Source organism: Glycine soja, chromosome 6, assembly GCF_004193775.1.
Source record: "Glycine soja cultivar W05 chromosome 6, ASM419377v2, whole genome shotgun sequence".
NCBI lineage: Eukaryota > Viridiplantae > Streptophyta > Magnoliopsida > Fabales > Fabaceae > Glycine > Glycine soja.
Window position 1 is genome coordinate 41583204 of NC_041007.1, and position 22539 is coordinate 41605742.

The 22539-nt window shown below is 40.1% G+C and overlaps 2 protein-coding genes across 2 annotated transcripts; both read right to left on the reverse strand.

The window, feature by feature from the left end:
• Positions 1-18063: 18063 nt before the first annotated feature.
• LOC114414333 lies at positions 18064-18974 on the reverse strand. The gene is made up of 2 exons (XM_028378603.1): positions 18390-18974; positions 18064-18306 (listed from the first exon to the last, which is right to left on the reverse strand). The coding sequence occupies exons 1-2, from the start codon at positions 18507-18509 to the stop codon at positions 18106-18108; spliced, it is 321 nt and encodes a 106-aa protein (XP_028234404.1). The 5' UTR covers positions 18510-18974; the 3' UTR covers positions 18064-18105.
• LOC114416271 lies at positions 18558-19551 on the reverse strand. The gene is made up of 3 exons (XM_028381145.1): positions 19330-19551; positions 19063-19227; positions 18558-18974 (listed from the first exon to the last, which is right to left on the reverse strand). The coding sequence occupies exons 1-3, from the start codon at positions 19549-19551 to the stop codon at positions 18558-18560; spliced, it is 804 nt and encodes a 267-aa protein (XP_028236946.1).
• Between the last annotated feature and the right edge of the window lie 2988 nt (positions 19552-22539).

Genomic DNA, 22539 nt, shown 5'->3' on the forward strand with positions numbered 1-22539 from the left:
ATTTTTCATGTTTGTTGTGTATTTTAAATGTAGGGTTGAATCAGCTCATTGGGCTCTAAAAAGAGTATTACAAAATAGCCTTGGAGACCTGTGTAGTGTTTGGGATGCCATGAACAACATGATCACGTTGAAATTAAAGCATCCTTTGAAACCAATACGCATGTGGTTGGACATGTATTTAAAAAAACCTTATACAAGAGGCTTCTTGGGATAGTTTCAAGGAACGCTTTAAATGAGATTGCTTGTGAGGTTGAGCGTGTATGTTATCTCGACAACAATCCATCTTCTTGTGGATGTGTAATGAGAAGCACGCACGGTCTTCCTTGTGCATGTGAGCTTTCTAGGTATACTACTGGCAGCATCCTAGTGGAGTCAGTCCATATTTTCTAGAGGAGACTTTGCTTTTCAAACCAAGGGTTATGTGAGGCCGAAGTCAGCATCAAGGAAGAGATTGAGACCATATCTAAAAGGTTTGAGGAACTTGATGTGTGTGGCAAAGTAACTCTGAAGAGTAAACTTCGAGATATTGCATACCCTGATCATAACTCTATGTACCCTCCTCCGTCAAAGGTCAACACTAAAGGTGCACCGAAGAAACCGATGAAAAGAAGTCAAAGATCCACAAAGCGTGATCCTTCTTACTGGGAGTATGTTGATGTTTTTCATTCTCTTCAGTGAAACGTAGTGCATCATATTCTGAACCGCCTCAACCAACAAGGATCATCCCGATGTTGGATCAATTTGCGCCATTCATACAAGGTTTCATTCGCGACGTTGTGGATGTGGAAGCGGACGGTAACTGTGGATATTGGTCCATTGTCGCTTTATTAGGTATGGGGGAAGATTCGTGGCCGCTAGTGCATAACGAATTCATTAAAGAACTTGGCAAATGGTCGCATGAGTACATCAACCTCTTCGGTGGCACAAAGAGATTTGAACAATTAAAGTTGTCCCTACTTGTTGATGAGTTTTCCAAGGTATGTTTTTAGGTTATTTTTTTTAAGAACAAACTTTAAATAACTTACATGTGTATGTTTGCTTGATTCAGGTTAGTGTGGACAAGTGGATGGATATAACGGAGATGGGATATGCGATTGCATCACGGTATAACATAATCCTTGTATCGTTGTCCCGACAACAAAACATGACATTTTTTCCTCTTAGAAGTCAAGCACCACCCGCATCTTCTGGGCACCACATGATATGTGTCGGTCACGTGTTTGGAAATCATTTTGTTCAGGTACATTGAAGATAGTTAGTGTAACAATTATGCAATGGCTTCCCTGGTTCATTTGAGTTAATAATGTTTGTTCATGTACAACGGGTTTATTTGAAAGACCATTGTCCTTTACCGCCTCTAGCGTTGTTGTGGTCAAGCAATTATTATTCTCAGGCAAAGCAGTGGACAACTCCATATATTAGTAGAATGCAGCAGTATACAAGCTTGATGTCATTCAAAAGACACTATGTCGACCTAAATGAAGACTAAACATGCATTGTGTTATGTAATTGAATTCATTATGCGATTGTCATACCCTAATTTCGTCCGGGGACCTTTGCTTGATGACATGCGACCTTTGTTTGGTCCTTGTAAGGTGCTTGGCACCCATCATTAGGCAATTTGTGAAATTCCAGGACATGCCGGAAAACAAAAAAATATTGATGCACAGTTCGTAAGTTTCCGTGACACCCCGGAAATCAAATGGAAGCATCGTTGCATAATTAGTGAGGTTCCGTAACATTCTGTAGGTCAAAAAGGGGATGATTATGTAATCCGCAAGGTTCTGTAACATTACGGAAAGAAAACAAGTATCGTTACGAAATTCGTAAGTTTCCGTAACTTTACGAAAAAAAGAATCACCAAAAAAAGGCAGGGGGTGTACTTAGTAAAAATGAGGGTGCAAATAGCAACCAGGCCCACTTGGGCCCTCTTGAAGATTCCTCCAGAAGGCTGTTGCTTCTGGAGGAAGCAACCTGGCTCGCCTGGGCGAGCTGGGCGGCAACCATCTCCCCTATTTTGCTATAAATAGGGGAGGAAGTGAAGAAGAAAAGGATTCAGCCCCTTAGGCACTTCTCTCTCTTTCGAGTTTGCTTGGAAAAATTGTTTCCGTGAAGAAAATCTAAGCCGAGGCGCTTCCGAAACGTTTCCGTAACGTTTTCCGTGAGGAATTTCGCAAAGGTTTTTACCGTTCTTCGACGTTCTTCATTCGTTCTTCATCGTTCTTCGATCTTCAACGGGTAAGTACCTCGAACCAAGCTTTTCGATTCATTCTATGTACCCATGGTGGTCCACATTGTGTTTTGTGTATTTCTATTCTTGTTTCATTTACTTTTTATACCCCCTCTTGACGTGCTTAAGCCATTTTATTTAAGTCATTTCTCACTTAACCTAAAAATAAAATAAGTTTCCACCGATCGTTTGAATTGTATTATCCGTTAACTTCGGTTAAAATGAATTTCGACCGTTCGGTCGTGCCGTAACCACGTTGGAAATCAAAAAGAGGTAAAAAATAATATAATAATAAAAAAAATATCTTTTAGTAAAATGAAGCGGAAAATCAATCGGACGTTTTCTCTTTAGGATTTCTCATTCTTAATTGAATTGACTAATAACTAAAGTGAAACTAAGGCTAAAATCAACTCGCCTAGTCAAGCTCGTCCATAAAAATAGGTTTTTGAAGTTTATCATTTCAATTTCTTGCTAAGTAAAATGGATCATTTTCAAGGTCCAACGCCTTAAAATGATCATCTTTTAAGTAAAAAAGAATCACTTGATAAGAAAGAACTACGTAGGTCTGATTTCCTCATCGCAATTGAGGAATACGTAGGAGCAAAGGGAAACACCCTTGTCGACCACAAAAAGAGAAAAATATAAAAAGGGTATAAAGGATATAAGGATTTAAAAGGGAACATAAAAAATCAAGGTCATGTTTGCACATTCGATTAAAGGCTGCCGTCCCATGGGACGGACGTGTGGGGTGCTAATACCTTCCCCGTGCGTAAATACAACTCCCGAACCTTTCACTTAAAAGTTCGTAGATCGCGTCTTTTCCGGTTTTTCCGACGTTTTCCTCAAATAAACGTTGGTGGCGACTCCGCGCGTATTCCTTTTGTGGAACACGCATCCCGCGAGTCACGCGTCGCCCTCCCGCCGAAGGGTAGGTTGAGACAGTTGGCGACTCCACTGGGGACTGTTTTTAGAGAGTTAGGCCATTTAATCTTGTGCAATGTTTTATCGTGACTTACCCCTTTGTTGGTTTCCCTTCATTATGTTCTTGTGTATATAAACTCTTTGTTGCTTTTAGTGCGTTTTAAAATGTATGCATAAAGTAAATATTTATTCATTTGACGCACACAAACACCAACACTATTTGCACACACTGTGAGTGAAAAAGGGCCCTATACCCGGGTTCATGGGAACATAAGGAGTGAAGGTGAATCTGTGATCATGCTAGGTCTCCGACTTGCTTGATTACAGTGAACCCTCATCTAGAGTTTTTCTCTTTGAAAACATATTGTTGCTAGTAGTCCCTACTGCTGCAGTATGTTCTTCGAAGGGGATGATACCTCTAGAAACCATCAAGAGAGATATGACTACCTTGGGGGTTATCACTAAAAGCCTAGTTAGCTCTCTCCCTTATAGGTCCCTTAAATAAGGGCACGGGGCAAACACGCTGCGTGCCATTTTTCACACTGCCATGCATAAGTATCATATACCCTTTTGCTTATATTTGTTTGTGAATATTGTCGTACTATGTACATCCCAGTGTTGTGCCTTTCGCATATGCATCATGCGTGGGTTTCGTCTTTGATCCCCCTCACTTTAGCAAACCGACGGAGGGTCCGTGTTGCCTTCTTTAATACATACATCGGGCACTTTGCTACCCCAAGATGTTGTATCTAAGAGGGAGACAATTTCCCGGGCTCCCGTGTTAATAAATTGTATTTGTGTCATATTTCCTCATGCATTCATCCATTCCACCCATGATAGATGTTGGAGTTTTGATTCGCGCCGATTTTTGTTCACTTTAGTAAAACATGGGATCAAGTCAAAAGCCTTCGCTTAAAAAGAGGTTCTATCAAGTCAAAATCAAGAGCTTAGAGGTCACTAGTTTACGAGAGTTGGGGCAATTAATGGGTCAACTTCAGCAGCAAGCCTTCCGCAAAGCCTATGGTAAGATTTGGGACCTAGCTAGGGTAGAAGTCTCCATGGAACCGATTGCATCCCTTTCCCAGTATTATGACCAGCCCCTAAGGTGCTTCACATTCGAGGACTTCCAGCTAGTGCCGACTGTGAAAGAGTTTAAAGAAATCCTGGGATGCCCACTGGGAGGAAGGAAGCCATATCTTTTCTCTGGGTTCTATCCCTCCACGACAAGAGTTGCCAAGGTAGTGAAAATCTCAGCACAAGAGTTGAACCAGGTAAAGCAAAATAGGAATGGGGTAGTCGGAGTATCAAGGAAGTGTTTGGAGGAAAGGGCAAAAGCCTTGGAAAATCAAGGCGAATGGGCTTTCTTTTATTGACATCTTGGCGCTTTTGATCTTTGGAGTTGTCCTCTTTCCGAATATGGAAGGGTTAGTGGACCTGGCAGTGATTGACGCTTTCCTCGCCTTTCATCATGGCAAGGAAAGCCCGGTCGTCGCCATTTTGGCCATGTATGACACGTTCGACCGGGGATGTGAAAAGAGCGACGCAAGAATTTTTTGTTGTGCACTGGCTCTCTATGTGTGGCTGGTTTCACGCCCTTTTCTCCAAGAAGGTAGACCCGTCTATCCGCTACAAGGTCACCGCTCGTGCGTCGAAAAAGGAAAGGCGAATTGGGACCAACTCTTGGCTAGCATGGAGAGGCGTCTGTTAATTGGTTCCCTCGCTAGAAGGAAGGAAGAATCAGGATTCTATCTTCATGCGAAGGATGTCCAAATGTTCTCTTGATGGGAACAAGGGGTTGTATTAATTATAATCCCGTCCTCGCCATAAGACAACTTGCCTACCCCATGAGAGAAGTGCCATCAGACGAAAGCATCACGCCTTTCATCGCATGGGGTTTCAGTGACCACAAACGCGAGGGTACTCCAAGGAGTTCGCAAGGCATGGGATGCGGCGTGAAGAAAGGACAGAGAGCTTAGGGGAAGCAGTAATGGGATCATCGGCGGCTATCATAAGTGGCTGAGAGTCCGAACACAAGGATTGGATTGGCTCCCAAATCTAAAGACTGTGAGAGACGATGAGGTTAAAGCTTCGGAAGAATGTGATGAGGTACAAGCCCTAAAGGCAGAGCTTGAAAGAGCCCGGGTAGTCGAAGAGAAGTTCAAGTCCATAGCCATCAAAGTCTGAAAAGAGTATGATGAACTAAGGGACGTCAATATGGCCACAGCTGAAGCTTTGGAACGAGAAACCAAGAAGGCCCGAAAGGAAGAACACGACCAAAGGAAAGTTTTGAGGGGCTTTATAGGGCAGCAATAGTGAGCTCAAGCTCCGAAGAGGTGAAAGGAATCATCACGGGTCAAAGGCATGATCTTGAAGGACGAGCTAAAGGTTTGCCTTAGGTCGAAAAGAAATTTGTCCCAACAGTTAAGCGAGACTGAAGGGAATATGTGGGCCATCATCGATAAGTGCAAAGAGAAGCTAAATCTAGCGGCGACTCACGAGCAAAGGCTAGAGGATGAGTACGCCAAGATATCAGCAGAAAGGGTAATTGATTCATTGCACCAAGAGGAAACAATGTGGACGGACCGATTTGCTCTTACTTTGAACAGGAGTCAAGAACTTCCCCCATTGCTAGCCAAGGCCAAAGCAGTGGCGGACACCTACTCCGCCCCCGAGGAGATCCACGGACTTCTCAGCTATTGTCAGCATATGATAGACTTAATGGACCATATGATTAGAAACCGCTAGGAAGTTTGTATTGTCGCTCAGATCTTGACTAGTTATAACTTTTTGAAAAAAATGAGTTTATCCCACGTTTTTACTCCAAAAATCAGTGCGAATCAAGTCACTCCCACATTTTATCTCTAGCATGCATTGTATGTTGGTCTCGTCCTTTGTCACGGGAAGCCGGAAGGTCGATATCACCTTCTTAATTGTACACATGGGGAACTGCGCCCCTAAATGCGCAAGTAAGAAGAGATAATTTTCCGGGCTCTCGTGTCCGTAAAATGCATTCATATCATGCATCGCATAAGCATCTCTTCATAACATCATAATGAACATATCGTTCCTGCATTTGTCCGTTATCATATTCCAGCCTCACATTTTGCATGAGTCATGGAATCATCATGCATATGCGTTCAACAAACTTTTTGATCTGCAAAATTGCATACCATTTGTTTTCATGTTTGCTCATCCTTGTGTTTTCCTCTACAAAAACAAAAAAGGGGAAGCGTGAAACTTCACACTACATTCTTAGTTGCATGTGTTAGGCACCATGAGCCAACCATGTTGGGATCATAAACCCATTTCTAAAAAAAAACACACACACACAACAACAAAACAAAATAATTGAACATGGTACCTAATGCATGGTTAACTAGGAAATGGTGTTTCTTCGGGCATCTCAATTTCATAATTACATTTTCCATGCATAGCTTAAAGTATGCCCGAGTCATTCATCCATATGAGATGTTGTTGAAGTATTGGCGATCAGAATTGCCATTCCTTGGATTATAGGGTTGAACCAAGCTCATGCTTTTATAAAAAAGTTCATCAAGTCAAGTTGAAATATGGAAGTAACCGTCTTGCAAAATTGGGGCAAAAGATGAATCGAGTCACATCACTACTTCGTCTACTGCCAAACATATTTAGGATTGTTGATGTCCTTGTTACTTCCAGTTTCACCTTGACAAAGATGTCATGGACCATGTTGAAAATCTAAATTGATTCAACCCCATATCCTGCGTAAAAATTCGCAATCTTCAACTGTACATCATTCGCATACATCCATGCTTTTCATTGGTTGCATTGCTCATTGCATTCTTTCCTTGAAAAATAAAATAAAATAAAATAAAATGAACTTAATCATTGTTATAAAAAAAATAAAATAAAATAAAATAAAACAAAACATGCTTTACGGCGTCCTCACCGAACTTGTGTTAGAGCTAGAGTAATGGATGAAGTAGAGGAGATACAAGAGAAGATGAAGGACAACTTGGAGGCCATTAAAGAGAAAATGGCCACAATGATGGAGGCCATGATGAGCGTGAAGAAGATAATGGAAGCCAATGCGGTTATAGTTGCCGCTACTAGCGCTGTCGCTAAGGTGAACCCGATGCTCCCATCTGGCCTCAAGCAAATGAATCATCCAACCTCAAATATGGTAGGCAAAGATTTAGGAAGTACGGATGACCCCATGATGTGTAAATTCAAAACAAGCACGCCTTCCCGCCATATGGCTTGCCTCCCAAACTATACACCACCCAATGTGGCGTACATTCTCAATGAAAATCTCAATAACTCCACTCTCATACTCATTAAGAGCCAACAACCTCAATCTGATCATGCACATGTCTCTCGACCCATGGAGGAGACACATGGAATGCCCCACCACAATCTAGCCGACTTCGAGCCTTGCCTCGGATATGCCACTGAAGGGCAAGCAATTGGTGGTATACCCCTGCAAAACACTTTGGAGGGCCCTCAGTGTCACCCACAACCACAACCCTCACATTCCACAGCGGTTAAAAACCCTCATGCTATGGCAGAAATGGGAAAGAGGAAAGGCTCAGGGCCATTGAAGGAGGTAAAGATTATGCCTTTGCTAACCTAGAAGAGTTGTTCCTAGTACCCAATATCATCACCCCTCCCAAGTTCAAGGTGCTGGACTTTGACAAGTACAAGGGGACTACTTGCCCCAAGAACCATCCAAAGATGTATTGTCGGAAGATAAGGGCAAACGCAAAGATGAGGAACTTCTAATACATTTCTTCCAAGAAAGTCTTACTGGGGTAGTTGTTACCTGGTACACTAACTTGGAACCTTCCCGAGTCCATACTTGGAAGGACCTAATGGTTGCCTTCGTTAGGCAGTATCAGTACTATTCTGATATGGTTCCGGATAGGATGCAACTACAGAACATGTGCAAAAAGGGAGACGATGATCGTGATGGTAGACACATTATCGATACTCTACTATGAAAAGATGGTGGGCTACACACCCTCAAAGCTTTGCGGATTTGGTCTTCGCCAGTGAAAGGATCGATGTGGGTCCGAAAAGAGGCAAATTTGATCATCCTACTAGGACGACTGAGAAAACTGGGGCAAATGAAGAGGGTGAGAAAGAGGGAGAAACCCATGCTGTGACTGCCATTCCTATACGGCCAAGTTTCCCACCAAACCCAACAATGTCATTACTCAGTCAATAACAAACCTCCTCCTTACCCACCACCCAGTTATCCACAAAGGCCATCCCTAAATCAACCACAAAGCCTGTCTACCACACTTCCAATGACGAAGACCACCTTTAGCACAAACCAAAAAAACACCAACAAAAAAGAATTTTGCAGCAAAAAGCCTGTAGGGTTCACCCCAAATTCCGTTGTCATATGCCAAACTTGATCCCATATCCACTCAATAATTCAATGGTAGCCATAACCCCAACCAAGGTTCCTCAACCTCCATTTTTCTGAGGATACGACTCGAACGCAACGTGTGCTTATCGTGGAGGAGCCCTGGGGCATTCCATTGAGCATTGTATGACCCCGAAGCATAAAGTGTGAAGTCTAATTGATACGGGCTGGCTGAAATTTGAGGAGAATCGCTTGTTGAATCATAACATTGACAAGCAACACCATACATGGGGCAATTCTGGAAGCTGTTGTTATGACTCATCAGGATTTTCAAGTTTATGCCATTATTATAAACCACAGTTACAATGCTAAATGATATGGATAAAATGGACATCCTTGTCCCTCATCCTCTCACAAACGCATGTTTGCTTATTCAACTTTCACCGGAATGTGGGTGCAAGCCATTGGTCTATTTGCTCAAGCGACCTGCGCTCCTGAGTGTTGACTTCCAAGACTGTTCAATCAGAGATTACTCGTCTTGCACGTTGGTGGGGGTGCCGTAAAACAACGAGTAAAGTTCAAAACAAATAAGTTTCAAAATAAAAAAATAAGTTTCAAAATAAAAAAAAAATAAAAAGGCATTTGATTGACTGTGTTTTCAAGTAAAAATATAGACGTTCATGTGACTTCATTTTATCATTCCAGAAAGTTTGTCTTCTTAGAGAAGCGAGTTGTCAAGAATAGGATGTTGGACAAATGGCCTCAGTTACCTTAAGAAAAAAGGGGGTTGAATTAAGATGCAAAGACTATTCCCCAATTGAACTATCACTCTTTCTTTTTGGATTAACAATGCACCCTTAACATGAATTACTCAAAAGCCAAATCAAAATAAACTTCTTTAAAGCAAAAGATAAATAGCAATAAAAGAAGTTTAAAGGAAGAGAGGAATGCAAACTTGATTTATACTGGTTCGGCCACTTCCCGCGCCTACGTCCAGTCCTCAAGAAACCCACTTGAGATTTTCCACTTTCTTTGTAAAACTCCTTTTACAAAGTCTGAACCACACAGGGACAACCCTTCCCTTGTGTTCAGGAATCCTCTACAACAAGAGACCCACGATCTCTTAATCCCTTTTCAGAAATAAAAAGAAGAGAAGAAGAAATCTCTCTTAAAAGGGATAGATTGTACAAAGAAGATCAATCAAAATTCCGTATTGAATATGCAAGTGGTTGACCAAGGAATCTTTTTGAGAAGATAAGACATTTCAGTTCAGAAAAACTCTCTTAATCTTTTGAGAGGATAAAACCATTTTGGGCAATGCAAAACTCTTTGAATTCGTGTTTCCAAGTCACATATAAATAGACCTTTGATGGCCATTCATAAACCATTTGAATAGATGTGACTCTTGGAAATTATTTTCCGAAAATCCCCTCTGGTAATCGATTACAAGACTTGTGTAAATGATTACAGGTTTTAAAAATTTGAATTAAAACATTTTCAACTGCTGGTAATCGATTACCAGAGAGCAAATCTCAATTTGAAATGATAGAATTCTTTGGTCAAACCTTTTGTTTTTCAATTTGGAAACTTCTTCCTAAGATTCTAGAGATCAACTTGATCATATATCTTGATTTCGTGTCTCGAATAAAACTTAGAAGCACTTGATCCTTCGGCATTATCAAAACATCAAAACATCTTGCTTCTACATAGGAGTCATTTGACTTAATCCATCAACTGAAAAAAATCCTTCAACTATTTCTCGTTCTTGGAAAATTCTTTTTGCAAGAATCAACTGCTTCTTTCATTCTTCCTCACTACGAGGCTATGAAAACAAGACAACGATTGGTACCTCAAAGCCTTACACTGGGGCAATGAGGGGCATCGTGCATGAGCCTCAAGTGAACCTAGCGGCAGATTAGAAGTTCTCACCCAATAGGTTCCCTCCTACAAGGTCATGACGAAAGACAACGATTGGTACCTCAAAGCCTTACACTGGGGCAATGAGGGGCACCGTGCATGAGCCTCAAGTGAACATAGGGGCCGATCAAAAGTTCTCACCTATCGATGTTTTTAACAAAAAAGGGGGGACAAACCCTAGGATTTCAATAGATTGATTAAACGTCAAACAGCTCTATTGCCATCACTCCAAAATGGTCAAGTGACTAAATCAAACAGAACATACACTTTGAGGGAGTTCCCGGAGAGATTTGCAAAAGATAGGATAAGGTCGCATGAATTATCACCTCTTTCAAAAGGACAGTCAATCTGTGTTTTCCAAAAAAATTAAATCAAAATCAAAATCACAAAACAAGGAAAGAATGACATGAACATTGTACAACTTTCCATTACATTGCATTATTTCATATGAAGTTCGCATTTACCAAATTTCAAGACAAAGGTTGCATGCATCTGCATCCCTAAAAATCATGTTAACTGCATAGATTTCCTACATCTAATATCCAGTCGTGTGGATTTGGGATGACCGGCCCTCTCGATGAGTCGATCTCGTGCTTTCTCATAAGGGTGGAGCCTTGGGTACTTGTACCTATCGCCTTTAGAGGACTACATGTCCTCGCCTTGAGAGGGCTACACGCCCTCACCTTGGGTACTAGTTACCCTCACCGTCAGAGGACTACACGTCCTCACCTTGAGAGGACTACACGTCCTCGCCTTGAGAGGACTACACGTCCTCACCATCAGAGGGCTGCACGCCCTCACCTCCAGAGGACTACACGTCCTCGCCTTGAGAGGGCTACCCGCCCTCGCCTTGGGTACTAGTTACCCTCACCTTCAGAGGACTACACGTCCTCACCTTCAGAGGGCTACACGCCCTCGCCATCAGAGAACTGCATGTCCTCACCTTCGTAGGGCTACACGCCCTCACCTTTAGAGGACTACACGCCCTCACCTTTAGAGGACTACATGCCCTCACCAACAGAGGGCTGCACGCCCTCACCTTGAAAGGACTACACGTCCTCGCCAACAGAGGGCTGCACGCCCTCACCTTGAGAGGACTACACGTCCTTGCCATCAGAGGGCTGCACGCCCTCACCTCCAGAGGACTACACATCCTCGCCTTGAGAGGGCTGCACGCCCTCACCATTAGAGGGGTACGCGTTCTCACTCTCAGTGGGCCCCATATCCACACCTTAAGATAATTTAAGGTCCTCTGCCCTTAAAAGCTTAACCGAGACTCGCCCTCCCGGTTAAGGGGCCAGTAGTTTCCTTTTATCAGTTTTTGGGCCACCCCCCTGATATTGGAGGGCGACCAACTGTGCAAGCACAACCTGAGAGGGAGGCTATCACGCGGCTACTATGCATACCGGGGCAAGATTTCACCCGTGCTGCTACAAAGAGACGAGTGCGGATCATGCGCACCAACATGACCACTCTTACACAGATATAGATGACATTGCTACTTAGCAATATTCTGCCCAGCGACCGCAATGCCAATCTCCCCCTGCAAAAGTATCAGTTGGTCTGTGTCGTCCCGACATGGGTAAGTATGCATATGGTTCAACTGATTTCTGATACCATCTATTGTTTGCAGGGATCACACCCACAAAGACACCCAGTGGACCTGAAGAAGTCCAACAGGGCCCTGGGGTTTCCAGCTCTGGTTACGGGTCTCTGTCGGCCCTACAGGGCGCCCGTCCCCCCAGCAAGCTCATGCCATCATGACATAGGTAAGTATGCACCTCCCCCAACTGATTTCTGATATCATCTATTGTTTGCAGGGATCGTGCCCGCAAGACACCTAGTGGACCCGATGAAGGCCAACATGGTCTTGGAGTTGCCAGCTCTAAATACGGGTCTCTGTCAGTTCTAGGGAGTGCCTGTCGCCCCCAGCAAGGTCATCAGGCCCCCCTACCAATCGAGCTTTCATCAAGAAGTATTGCGCCCCCAGGCAGGCCCAGGGCAAAACCCCACAGCAGCATTGGGATGGCCGGTAGCAGGCAATAGACACACCGCCACCACCTCTAGAGTTCACCTCAGCTCATCCACAAAAAGGTTAGAGCGTTGCCTATGATACATTGCCGACCAATAGGCGACCAAGTCCAAAGCCAAAGGTAGGCAAAGTACTAGGTCCATGACCGACAAGTCATAAGGCGTCCAGCTCAAGACGTTAAAGAAGCGCTACTAGGAGGCAACCTAGTAACTTTTAAATTTCTGCTTGCTATTTGATCACCTTTTGTTTCTCAAGTCATATTGGGACACACCTAGTTGCTCATGATCCTAAGAATTTAAATAAAACGAGCACAAGCTCGGAAGGTAGTCATACCTCACAAATATATGTATGCGTGTTTAGGTAGTGAAAAATACCTTAGATATGCATGTATGTAATTTAGGTAGCAAACAACTACCTCACAAAATATATATGTATGTTTAGGTAGAAAGATACCTTGGATATGCATGTATATAGCAAAAATACCTTACAAAATATATATGTATGTTTAGGTAGCAAGATACCTTGTATATGCATGTATATAGCAAAACTACCTCACAAAAATATACACATGTTTAGGTAGCAAAATACCTCATGGAAAAAAAAGAAAAAAAAACAAAAACAAACAAGAAAAAGAAATAAACAAATAAAAAAAAAGAGAAAAGAGAAAAAATAAGTTGTCTAGCTGAAAAACCAACATGCTTTTGAAAAGAGATGACTTCCAACTCTTCTTTGAAAAAAAATTCGCTGATCATAACTAGTTTTTGAAAAAAATGTGTGTACACCTGAAGGGTGAATGCTGTGAAATTTTCCCGAGTACCCAAAATGGACTAGGATGAATGCACAAATGGATAAAAGAATATATTTTGGAAACATTGGGTTGACTAAAATAGAGGAAATGAATCCTGAGCCCTAGCATCACATGACCATAAAATTTGACACTTGAGTGTCCACATAGGTGCATGCATGACCAGTTTTGCATAAAATTTCCAAATCATCATTTTTGCATTTGTGTCATGGAAATAATTTGGGGCATCCCTTTTATCCTTGAACCAAACCAAACCCCGACATGTATCATGTCTAGCCATTCTACAAGCTTTGAGCCAAAATCCTGACTCACCATAAACCTTGACCCAGGGTGAGAATGTCAATCCTTACCCTCGGAAGCAAAAAAAGAAGAGAAGGAAAATTTCCAATCAAAGGAAAAAAGAGAGGAAAGGAAATTCCCAATCAAAGAGTGGGAGAAAGCAGAAAGAAAAGAAAGAAAATTCCCAATCAAAGAATGGGAGAAAGAAAAAAAGAGAAAAGGAGAAGAAGGAAAGAAAGCTCCTGATCAAGGATCGAAAGAAAACATAAAAAATGTGCAGAGAGGTCTTTGGACCAGACAATATCTGAACAATACGGAATTGTCACCAAATGAACAAAAGAAAGAAAAGGAAACCATAACCTAAAAGTGGTCTTCTCCCTTTGATTACCAACCAAAATCCTGTGCGTCAATGAGTTGTTCGCCTCGCGTCAAACAAAAACAGAAAAGGAAAAAGCCAACAAAAAACCAAAAGCCAAAAACACACAAAAGCCAAAAAACCCACTAAAAGAACCCATTCCCAAGGGAAGTCCTATTGATCCATGATCACGCATGTAATTTTTGATTTGATAGGAAATAATTTGCAAAGTCAAGTCATGACATATCTATGGTTCGGCATTAGGATGAAACACTTACCTGTGCAAGATTGATACACTTTGAGCGATTTTCTTCTATTTTTGTTGAACCCAGTGTTTCCTCTAAATGGTCATTTAGAAATGAAATGCTAAACATCCAAAATCTCATTTATGGTTATGGGGGATTTCATCGACATACTCTCCTTCCCCGGTGGACGCATTGTTTTTCACTCAAAAAAGCATATGCTGCTATAATCAGTTGGAATATTTGTCTCTTTGCTAAAGCATGTTTGCATTTTAGTGGAGAAAACACCGAGACTTTTTCAAGTCTCACAAGTTATCCAAAACTACGTAGGTCTGAGTTCCTCGTTGGAGGATACGTAGGAGCAAGAGCCTCGCTTTTGTCGACCACACCACCTTTTGTTGTCATGACCCAAGAGCTGGTAGCCCGCGGAGACACCTTACGATTATCCGCACCTCGTCATTCAGTGACCCCAAGTATGATTGATGAGCAGAGGCCAATGTGGTCATTTGCGCCCTTTCCGGAGATGTCAGCATCTTCCGATGGAGACTTTTTCAAGTCTCACAAGTTATCTAGAACTACGTAGGTCTGAGTTCCTCATTGGAGGATACGTAGGAGCAAGAGCCTTGCTTTTGTCGGCCGCCCCACAAGATCTGTCATACTGACCCTGAGGTCATGTGACATGCGGAGACAAATTTTGGTCATTTCGCACCCCTTTGCCATTCAGACACAGTCGTGTCCGATGGCGCGCAGAGACAAAATTTGGTCATTCTGCACCCTTTGTCATCTAGAGGCGGCGGGCCCGATGACATGCGGAGACAAAATTTGGTCATTCCGCACCCCTTTGCCATTCAGACACAGTCGTGTCTGATGGCGCGCAGAGACAAAATTTGGTCATTCTGCACCCTTTGTCATGCAGAGGCGGCGGGCCCGATGACATGCGGAGACAAAATTTGGTCATTCCGCACTCCTTTGCCATTCAGACACAGTCGTGTCCGATGGCGCGCAGAGACAGAATTTGGTCATTCTGCACCCTTTGTCATCCAGAGGCAGCGGGCCCGATGACATGCGGAGACAAAATTTGGTCATTCCGCACCCTTTTGCCATTCAGACACAGTCATGTCCGATGGCGCGCAGAGACAAAATTTGGTCATTCTGCACCCTTTGTCATCCAGAGGCGGCGGGCCCGATGACACGCGGAGATTTACATCATCTTCCGCACTCACAAGATCTGTCATACTGACTTTTGAGTCACGCTGACGGGCGGAAATACCCGAGTGGTTATCCGTATAAACATTCTTTTGCTATCTGTAAGACAAAACGCTTGATAGCATGCAGAGACTGACATCGTCTTCAGCACCTTTTGTTCCCCCGGGAACAACAAGTCATTTGCATGCGGAAATTTTATGGTCACCCGCGACTCTCGTCAATCGAGAGGAACGAAATTAGTGTCTTATCTTTACTTTCCTTTTATCTCCAATAAAAGACAAGTAAAGAGGGGCAACTGTCATACCCTAATTTCGTCCGGGGACCTTTGCTTGATGACATGCGACCTTTGTTTGGTCCTTGTAAGGTGCTTGGCACCCATCATTAGGCAATTTGTGAAATTCCAGGACATGCCGGAAAACAAAAAAATATTGATGCACAATCTGTAAGTTTCCGTGACACCCCGGAAATCAAATGGAAGCATCGTTGCATAATTAGTGAGGTTCCGTAACATTCCGTAGGTCAAAAAGGGGATGATTATGTAATCCGCAAGGTTCTGTAACATTACGGAAAGAAAACAAGTATCGTTACGAAATTCGTAAGTTTCCGTAACTTTACGAAAAAAAGAATCACCAAAAAAAGGCAGGGGGGTGTACTTAGTTAAAATGGGGGTGCAAATAGAAACTAGGCCCACTTGGGCCCTCCAGAAGATTCCTCCAGAAGGCTATTGCTTCTGGAGGAAGCAACCTGGCTCGCCTGGGCGAGCTGAGCTCGCCTGGGCGAGCTGGGCGGCAACCATCTCCCCTATTTTGCTATAAATAGGGGAGGAAGTGAAGAAGAAAAGGGTTCAGCCCATTAGGCACTTCTCTCTCTTTCGAATTTGCTTGGAAAAATTGTTTCCGTGAAGAAAATCTAAGCCGAGGCGCTTCCGAAACGTTTCCGTATCGTTTTCCGTGAGGAATTTCGCAAAGGTTTTGACCATTCTTCGACGTTCTTCATTCGTTCTTCATCGTTCTTCGATCTTCAACGGGTAAGTACCTCGAACCAAGCTTTTCGATTCATTCTATGTACCCATGGTGATCCACATTGTGTTTTGTGTATTTCTATTCTCGTTTCATTTACTTTTTATACCCCCTCTTGACGTGCTTAAGCCATTTTATTTAAGTCATTTCTTGCTTAACCTAAAAATAAAATAAGTTTCCACCGATCGTTTGAATTGTATTATCCGTTAACTTCGGTTAAAATGAATTCCGACCGTTCGGTCGTGCCGTAACCACGTTGGAAATCAAAAAGAGGTAAAAAATAATATAATAATAAAAAAATATCTTTTAGTAAAATGAAGCGGAAAATCAATCGGACGTTTTCTCTTTAGGATTTCTCATTCTTAATTGAATTGACTAATAACTAAAGTGAAACTAAGGCTAAAATCAACTCGCCTAGTCAAGCTCGTCCATAAAAATAGGTTTTTGAAGTTTATCATTTCAATTTCTTGCTAAGTAAAATGGATCATTTTCAAGGTCCAACGCCTTAAAATGATCATCTTTTAAGTAAAAAAGAATCACTTGATAAGAAAGAACTACGTAGGTCTGATTTCCTCATCGCAATTGAGGAATACGTAGGAGCAAAGGGAAACACCCTTGTCGACCACAAAAAGAGAAAAATATAAAAAGGGTATAAAGGATATAAGGATTTAAAAGGGAACATAAAAAATCAAGGTCATGTTTGCACATTCGATTAAAGGCTGTCGTCCCTTGGGACGGACGTGTGGGGTGCTAATACCTTCCCCGTGTGTAAATACAACTCCCGAACCTTTCACTTAAAAGTTCGTAGATCGCGTCTTTTCCGGTTTTTCCGACGTTTTCCTCAAATAAACGTTGGTGGCGACTCCGCGCGTATTCCTTTTGTGGAACACGCATCCCGCGAGTCACGCGTCGCCCTCCCGCCGAAGGGTAGGTTGCGACAGTGATATAATTTGTTGTAAGCCATTAATAACCAAATAATATTATTAAGTACTCGTTTCGTTAAGAAAAAAATTAGTTGGTCCAACAAAAATCAATTACGCGTGTACGATACATCGTTGTCATAATTGACAACACATAATGACATGCATGCGTATTAAAGTTAGAGCGCGACACCACATTGACTGACTTGACTACACATTCTGAAAGAAACATAAACACGAAACATGTTCACGCGTGTCTATTTTTTTGTAAAAAAAGTGAAACAATATGTCGATGAGAACCATGTATATATATGAGACACGACTAATAAATCACACATTAATTTTTTTCAATTTTGTGCCTTTTTTTGGAGGTCTTATTCGATGGAACCGGGGTATGACATTAATTTTTTTGGGTTCTTTGACGTCCAAACATAAGAAATAGCGCCCCTCCAAGTTTTTAAATGTATAAAAACTAAATAACAAATAGGATGAAAGTTACATAAAAACAACATATCATTTACATCATTTTACTTTAAAAGTTCTTTCCGGCTTAAATATCATTTTAATCTTTTTACTTTAAAAGACAAACAATTACTTATCTTATTTTTAAAAATTTATAATTTTAATGTCATTTTTATGAACGAAAGTCATGATTTTAGCTTCACTTTTTTTTTTTTATCAAAACTTCATAAGAGTCCAAAACTTCGCTTAAGGACCATGATCAGAATCAGAATCGATACGTCAGTTAATATCATAAAATAATATACAGTGCAAAACAAGTAAACTATATTAAACAAAAAAGTGTAACAAATACAAAAAATTATATTAACTACAAAACATAAAAACAATAATCAATGGTCTGTGCGTCGTCTCTGTCGAGCCATGACACTTCCATCTGCACTGGCACCCCTTTGGCGATTGTGAGACAATCTTGCATAATATCATGTAACTTTGTGCTTGCAGTGACCATCCTAAGGTTGAGAACACGCTCCAACCTTTCTGCGATCGCCTCATAGCCTTCGTAATAATCCTGTGACAGTCATAAAAAACATTTATTACAAAATTTAAAATAAATAACAATTCATCAAACATTAAACGCGCAAATAATCTTACCACTGCATGTCGAGGGGGGTCAAATGCCACTAGAACCTGTGGGATGGCCAACTGCATGTAGTCCTCATGGTTTGGGGCAGGTGCATGTCTGGGCTGGTCACCTGCCTGGGTCGGTATCATGAATGGGTGAGATATCTGAAAAAATCACTCTAGGTAATCCGTAGATACCTACCTAGGCACTACACAAAGCTCACCCACAGCTACTACGTGGTCCACAAAATGCATCCACCTGTCATCTATATCATCATATGACAACGAAGCGCTAACAAGCGACGGAGGGATGCTCTGAATGTAACCAAACTGGCGTAGCACCCTTTCTGATCGAACTGTGACCACCATAGGACCCCATCTCAGCTGACCCTGGAACGATGAAATCAGCTCAAACCCCCTAACCCCTCGATGCTCACTGTAAGGCAACCAACACACATCTGTGACTGTCAAAGCATCACAACGTGCCCGGTACGGTGCTCCTGTAATTCCCTTCATATGCGCCTTCGTCATCAGCCACCGGGAAGCACGTGGGGACGTCTCCTCATACGCATCATCTGTAACGCACTGATGCACACTCGGAAAGTGCTCATAGATCTATCACTACAAAAAATGAGGTTAACATAACATAAAAACATGTTTAAATCATAATCCAATGTAACATATTTAAAAACACAAAATTTACCTGTAATAAAGTCAGGTACCCCCCAATCTGCCATGTCGTGGTCCTAGAAGCTTCATCTAACTGGTCATACATATGAACCAGCGCGATAACTCCCCAGGCACAACCACCACTCTGACCCAGGTCGCGAAAAGCCTCTAGATGCACCACATGAACATATGTTGCACTCTTGTTAGAAAAAAGAGTGCAACCTACCAGGTGTAGCAGATAAGCACGAGCTGCTACAATCTGTCGTCATGTCTGGCATCTCATCTCATAGATGTCTCGAACCCATCCCAGTCGTACATATGCCTCGCGTGATCGTGCTGTCTCGGCTCTAGCCTCCTCACCAGACACCTCAAGCAACTCTATCAACAAAAATACCGCCTCGTCTACAAAAAGAGCATGAAAGTTGTGGAAGGCGCCACTGATAGGTAGATGGAGGAGTAACGGCACATCATCCAGTGTGATCGTCAACTCTCTTACTGGAAGGTGGAAGGTGCTGGTCTCCATGTGCTACCTCTCCACAAATGCAGATATAAGTCCAGGATTGCAGGTTACAACTGAACACCCGATCAATGGACTTAATCCTGTGGCATCAACCAGTCCTTCAATATCAGGCACTGGCCTCCCAATTAATGTCACCTTCCTCCCGTGCGACACCAACTTCAACTCAAGAAGTTCCTGAATTGAAGTACAAAGCATTCCAAATATACAAATATAAAAAAAAATTAATGACAAACAAATCAACAATAAGAAATAATTAACAAATTAAAATACATGTCAACTCCAAATGGCATGTGCAACATGGTCCGCAAATGAAGTCAGCATTGATGGGTCACGTGACCCACCTGGGAATCCCTCAGCATCATCAGCATGTGACCCCTCAGCACCATCACGACTTAAGTCCTCTGTAACAGTCGCCTGTACATCCGCAATCATCTCAGGTGTATCCTCAACCATACGAGGGACATCCTCAGTCATGTGAGGAACATTCTCAGTCATCTGATGAACCCATTGCATGATGCAGTAGGCCTACGCCTCTGGAAACATCAACTGCATCATGCTCATCTTGTCTACCTCTGCCTATAATCCTAGCTAAAGCATGACCTAAACCTCGTGTTCTAATCATGATCTGCAAATCATGTAGAACACGTATTTTTTTGGGTCAAATAAACTATTCATATAATTATTTCAAAACATGCACAACTTTCTTTATAAAAATAAAACAAGTTCATTTATAAAAAAATAAGACTAATTTAAAAAAATTTATTTCAAAACACACACAACATAATGTAAAAATAATTAATTAGTAAACATCCACAACTTAATTTATAAAAAAAAATAACTTCATTTATAAACAAAAAAACACAACTAATTTAAAAATAAATAATTAGTAAACATACACAACTAAAATTATATATAAAAAAACAAAAATAATTAAAAAAATTTCAAAACATACACAACTTAATTTATAAAAATAACCAACTTCATTTATATAAAAAAAGACTATTTAAAAAAAATAAATTCCAAAACACACACAACTTAATTTATAAAAATAAACAACTTCATTTATAAACAAAAAAACACAACTAATTTAAAAATAAATAATTAGTAAACATACACAACTTAATTTATAAAAATAACCAACTTCATTTATAAAAAAAAAAGACTATTTAAAAAAAAAACAAATTCCAAAACACACACAACTTAATTTATAAAAATAAACAACTTCATTTATAAACAAAAAAACACAACTAATTTAAAAATAAATAATTAGTAAACATACCCAACTAAAATTATATAAAAAATAAACAAAACTAATTAAAAAAAATTCAAAACATACACAACTTAATTTATAAAAATAACCAACTTCATTTATAAAAAAAGACTATTTAAAAAAAAATCCAAAACACACGCAACTTAATTTATAAAAATAAACAACTTCATTTATAAACAAAAACACAAATAATTTAAAATTAAATAATTAGTAAACATACACAACTTAAATTATAAAAAAAGCAACTTCATTTGTCATAAAAAAACCAAACCTATTTTTTTTTTTAAAATTCTAAAACATACACTACTTAATTTATAAAAATAAAATAACAACTTCATTTATAAAAAAACCAAAACAAAATTTTTAAAAAAAAATTCCTACTTCCGAAAGAACCAAATGGTCATCCGGAAGAACCTTCTTCTAGAGAAACTTTCGGAATAACTTCTTTCGGAACTCTCGAAAGAAGTTCTTTCGGAAAGTTTCCAGAATAAGGTTTTTCTGGACGAAAAAAACGTTTCAGGTCCGCTTTTTCCCCATTTTTTCCGACGACGTCTTCTACCCTAAGGTTCTTCTATCCTAGGCTAAATGCTACAAGACCATTGGACATTAAAGGGGAGGGGAGTTAGGGGAGACTAACCTCGACGGCAAAAACGCAACAACGACACCAGCGCAAACGATCGGAAATGACAGCAGGAAGGCGCGGGGAAGAAGAAGGAGCAGAAGAAGAAAAGAAAGAAGCCAAAAAGGTGGGGGAGGGAGGGAGCTGCACGTTTTTTAAATTTTAATTAAAGGGCAAAATGACCCATTCACTAAATTGCTGGGTGCACTAGCAATATTGCTGGGCGCACCTAGCATGTCCCAACATTTGAAAGAGCCCTCATTTCTATTCATTTCTCTTGGGCTTTTACACTTGATGTTTTATTGTAAGCTTCAACATATTGTAGTTAATATTAATAGATATAAGGTTCAATTAAGCTTTCAAGGGACAACATCCTGAATCTAGATCCCCTGAAGTATAACTGTGAATGATTAGAAAAGAGTTATTAATTTTTTCAAATTGTGAAAATTTAATATATAAATCTCTTTAATTTTATTTTATATTATTTTATATGTTTTTATTTTGAATAGTTTATAAATTTTATTTATATTTTACCAATTTATAATTAAATTTCATAAACTAATATCTAAATATTTTACATAATTTTTTTGTAAATTGATTTTAATGTATAGATTATTTTTACTCTAATTATATATGTAAAACTCAAAAGATTTATATATTACATTTTTTTTTTAGTTAAAAAAACTGATAATTTAAAAAGTAATAACTCTTGACTAGAGATAAATAGAAAATAATGTTAGTATATTTAATTAAATCAAAAAAGTGTTTTATTATCTTTTTTATGAATAATTTTAGGTAAATAATTAGAGTAAAAATAATTTATATATTAAAATCAATTTTTAAAAAATTATGTACAAATTTTCATATTAATTTATGAAATTTAATTATATATTGGTAAAATAAAAATAAAAATATGTAAATTATTCAAAATAAAAAGATATAAAATGATATAAACTAAAAATTAAAAAGATTTATATATTAAAAAAAAATTAATTTAAATTTTTTGATAATTTGAAATAAAAATATTGTCTAATGATAAATGAAAAATAATATTAATATATTTCAATAAACAAAACAAATATCTTAGTGATTTATTGTTTTG

What these genes read in the sequence shown, in the direction of transcription:
- LOC114414333 (XM_028378603.1), bottom strand. Translation starts at nt 18,509, where the DNA reads ATGATACCGACCCAGGCAGGTGACCAGCCCAGACATGCACCTGCCCCA. An exon ending in ACCCCCCTCGACATGCAGTG is followed by an intron (nt 18,307 to 18,389) that starts GTAAGATTATTT and finishes TGACTGTCACAG; the next exon opens with GATTATTACGAAGGCTATGA.
- LOC114416271 (XM_028381145.1), bottom strand. Translation starts at nt 19,551, where the DNA reads ATGGAGACCAGCACCTTCCACCTTCCAGTAAGAGAGTTGACGATCACA. An exon ending in CATATGTACGACTGGGATGG is followed by an intron (nt 19,228 to 19,329) that starts GTTCGAGACATC and finishes TTTTCTAACAAG; the next exon opens with AGTGCAACATATGTTCATGT. An exon ending in GGTACCTGACTTTATTACAG is followed by an intron (nt 18,975 to 19,062) that starts GTAAATTTTGTG and finishes TTGTAGTGATAG; the next exon opens with ATCTATGAGCACTTTCCGAG.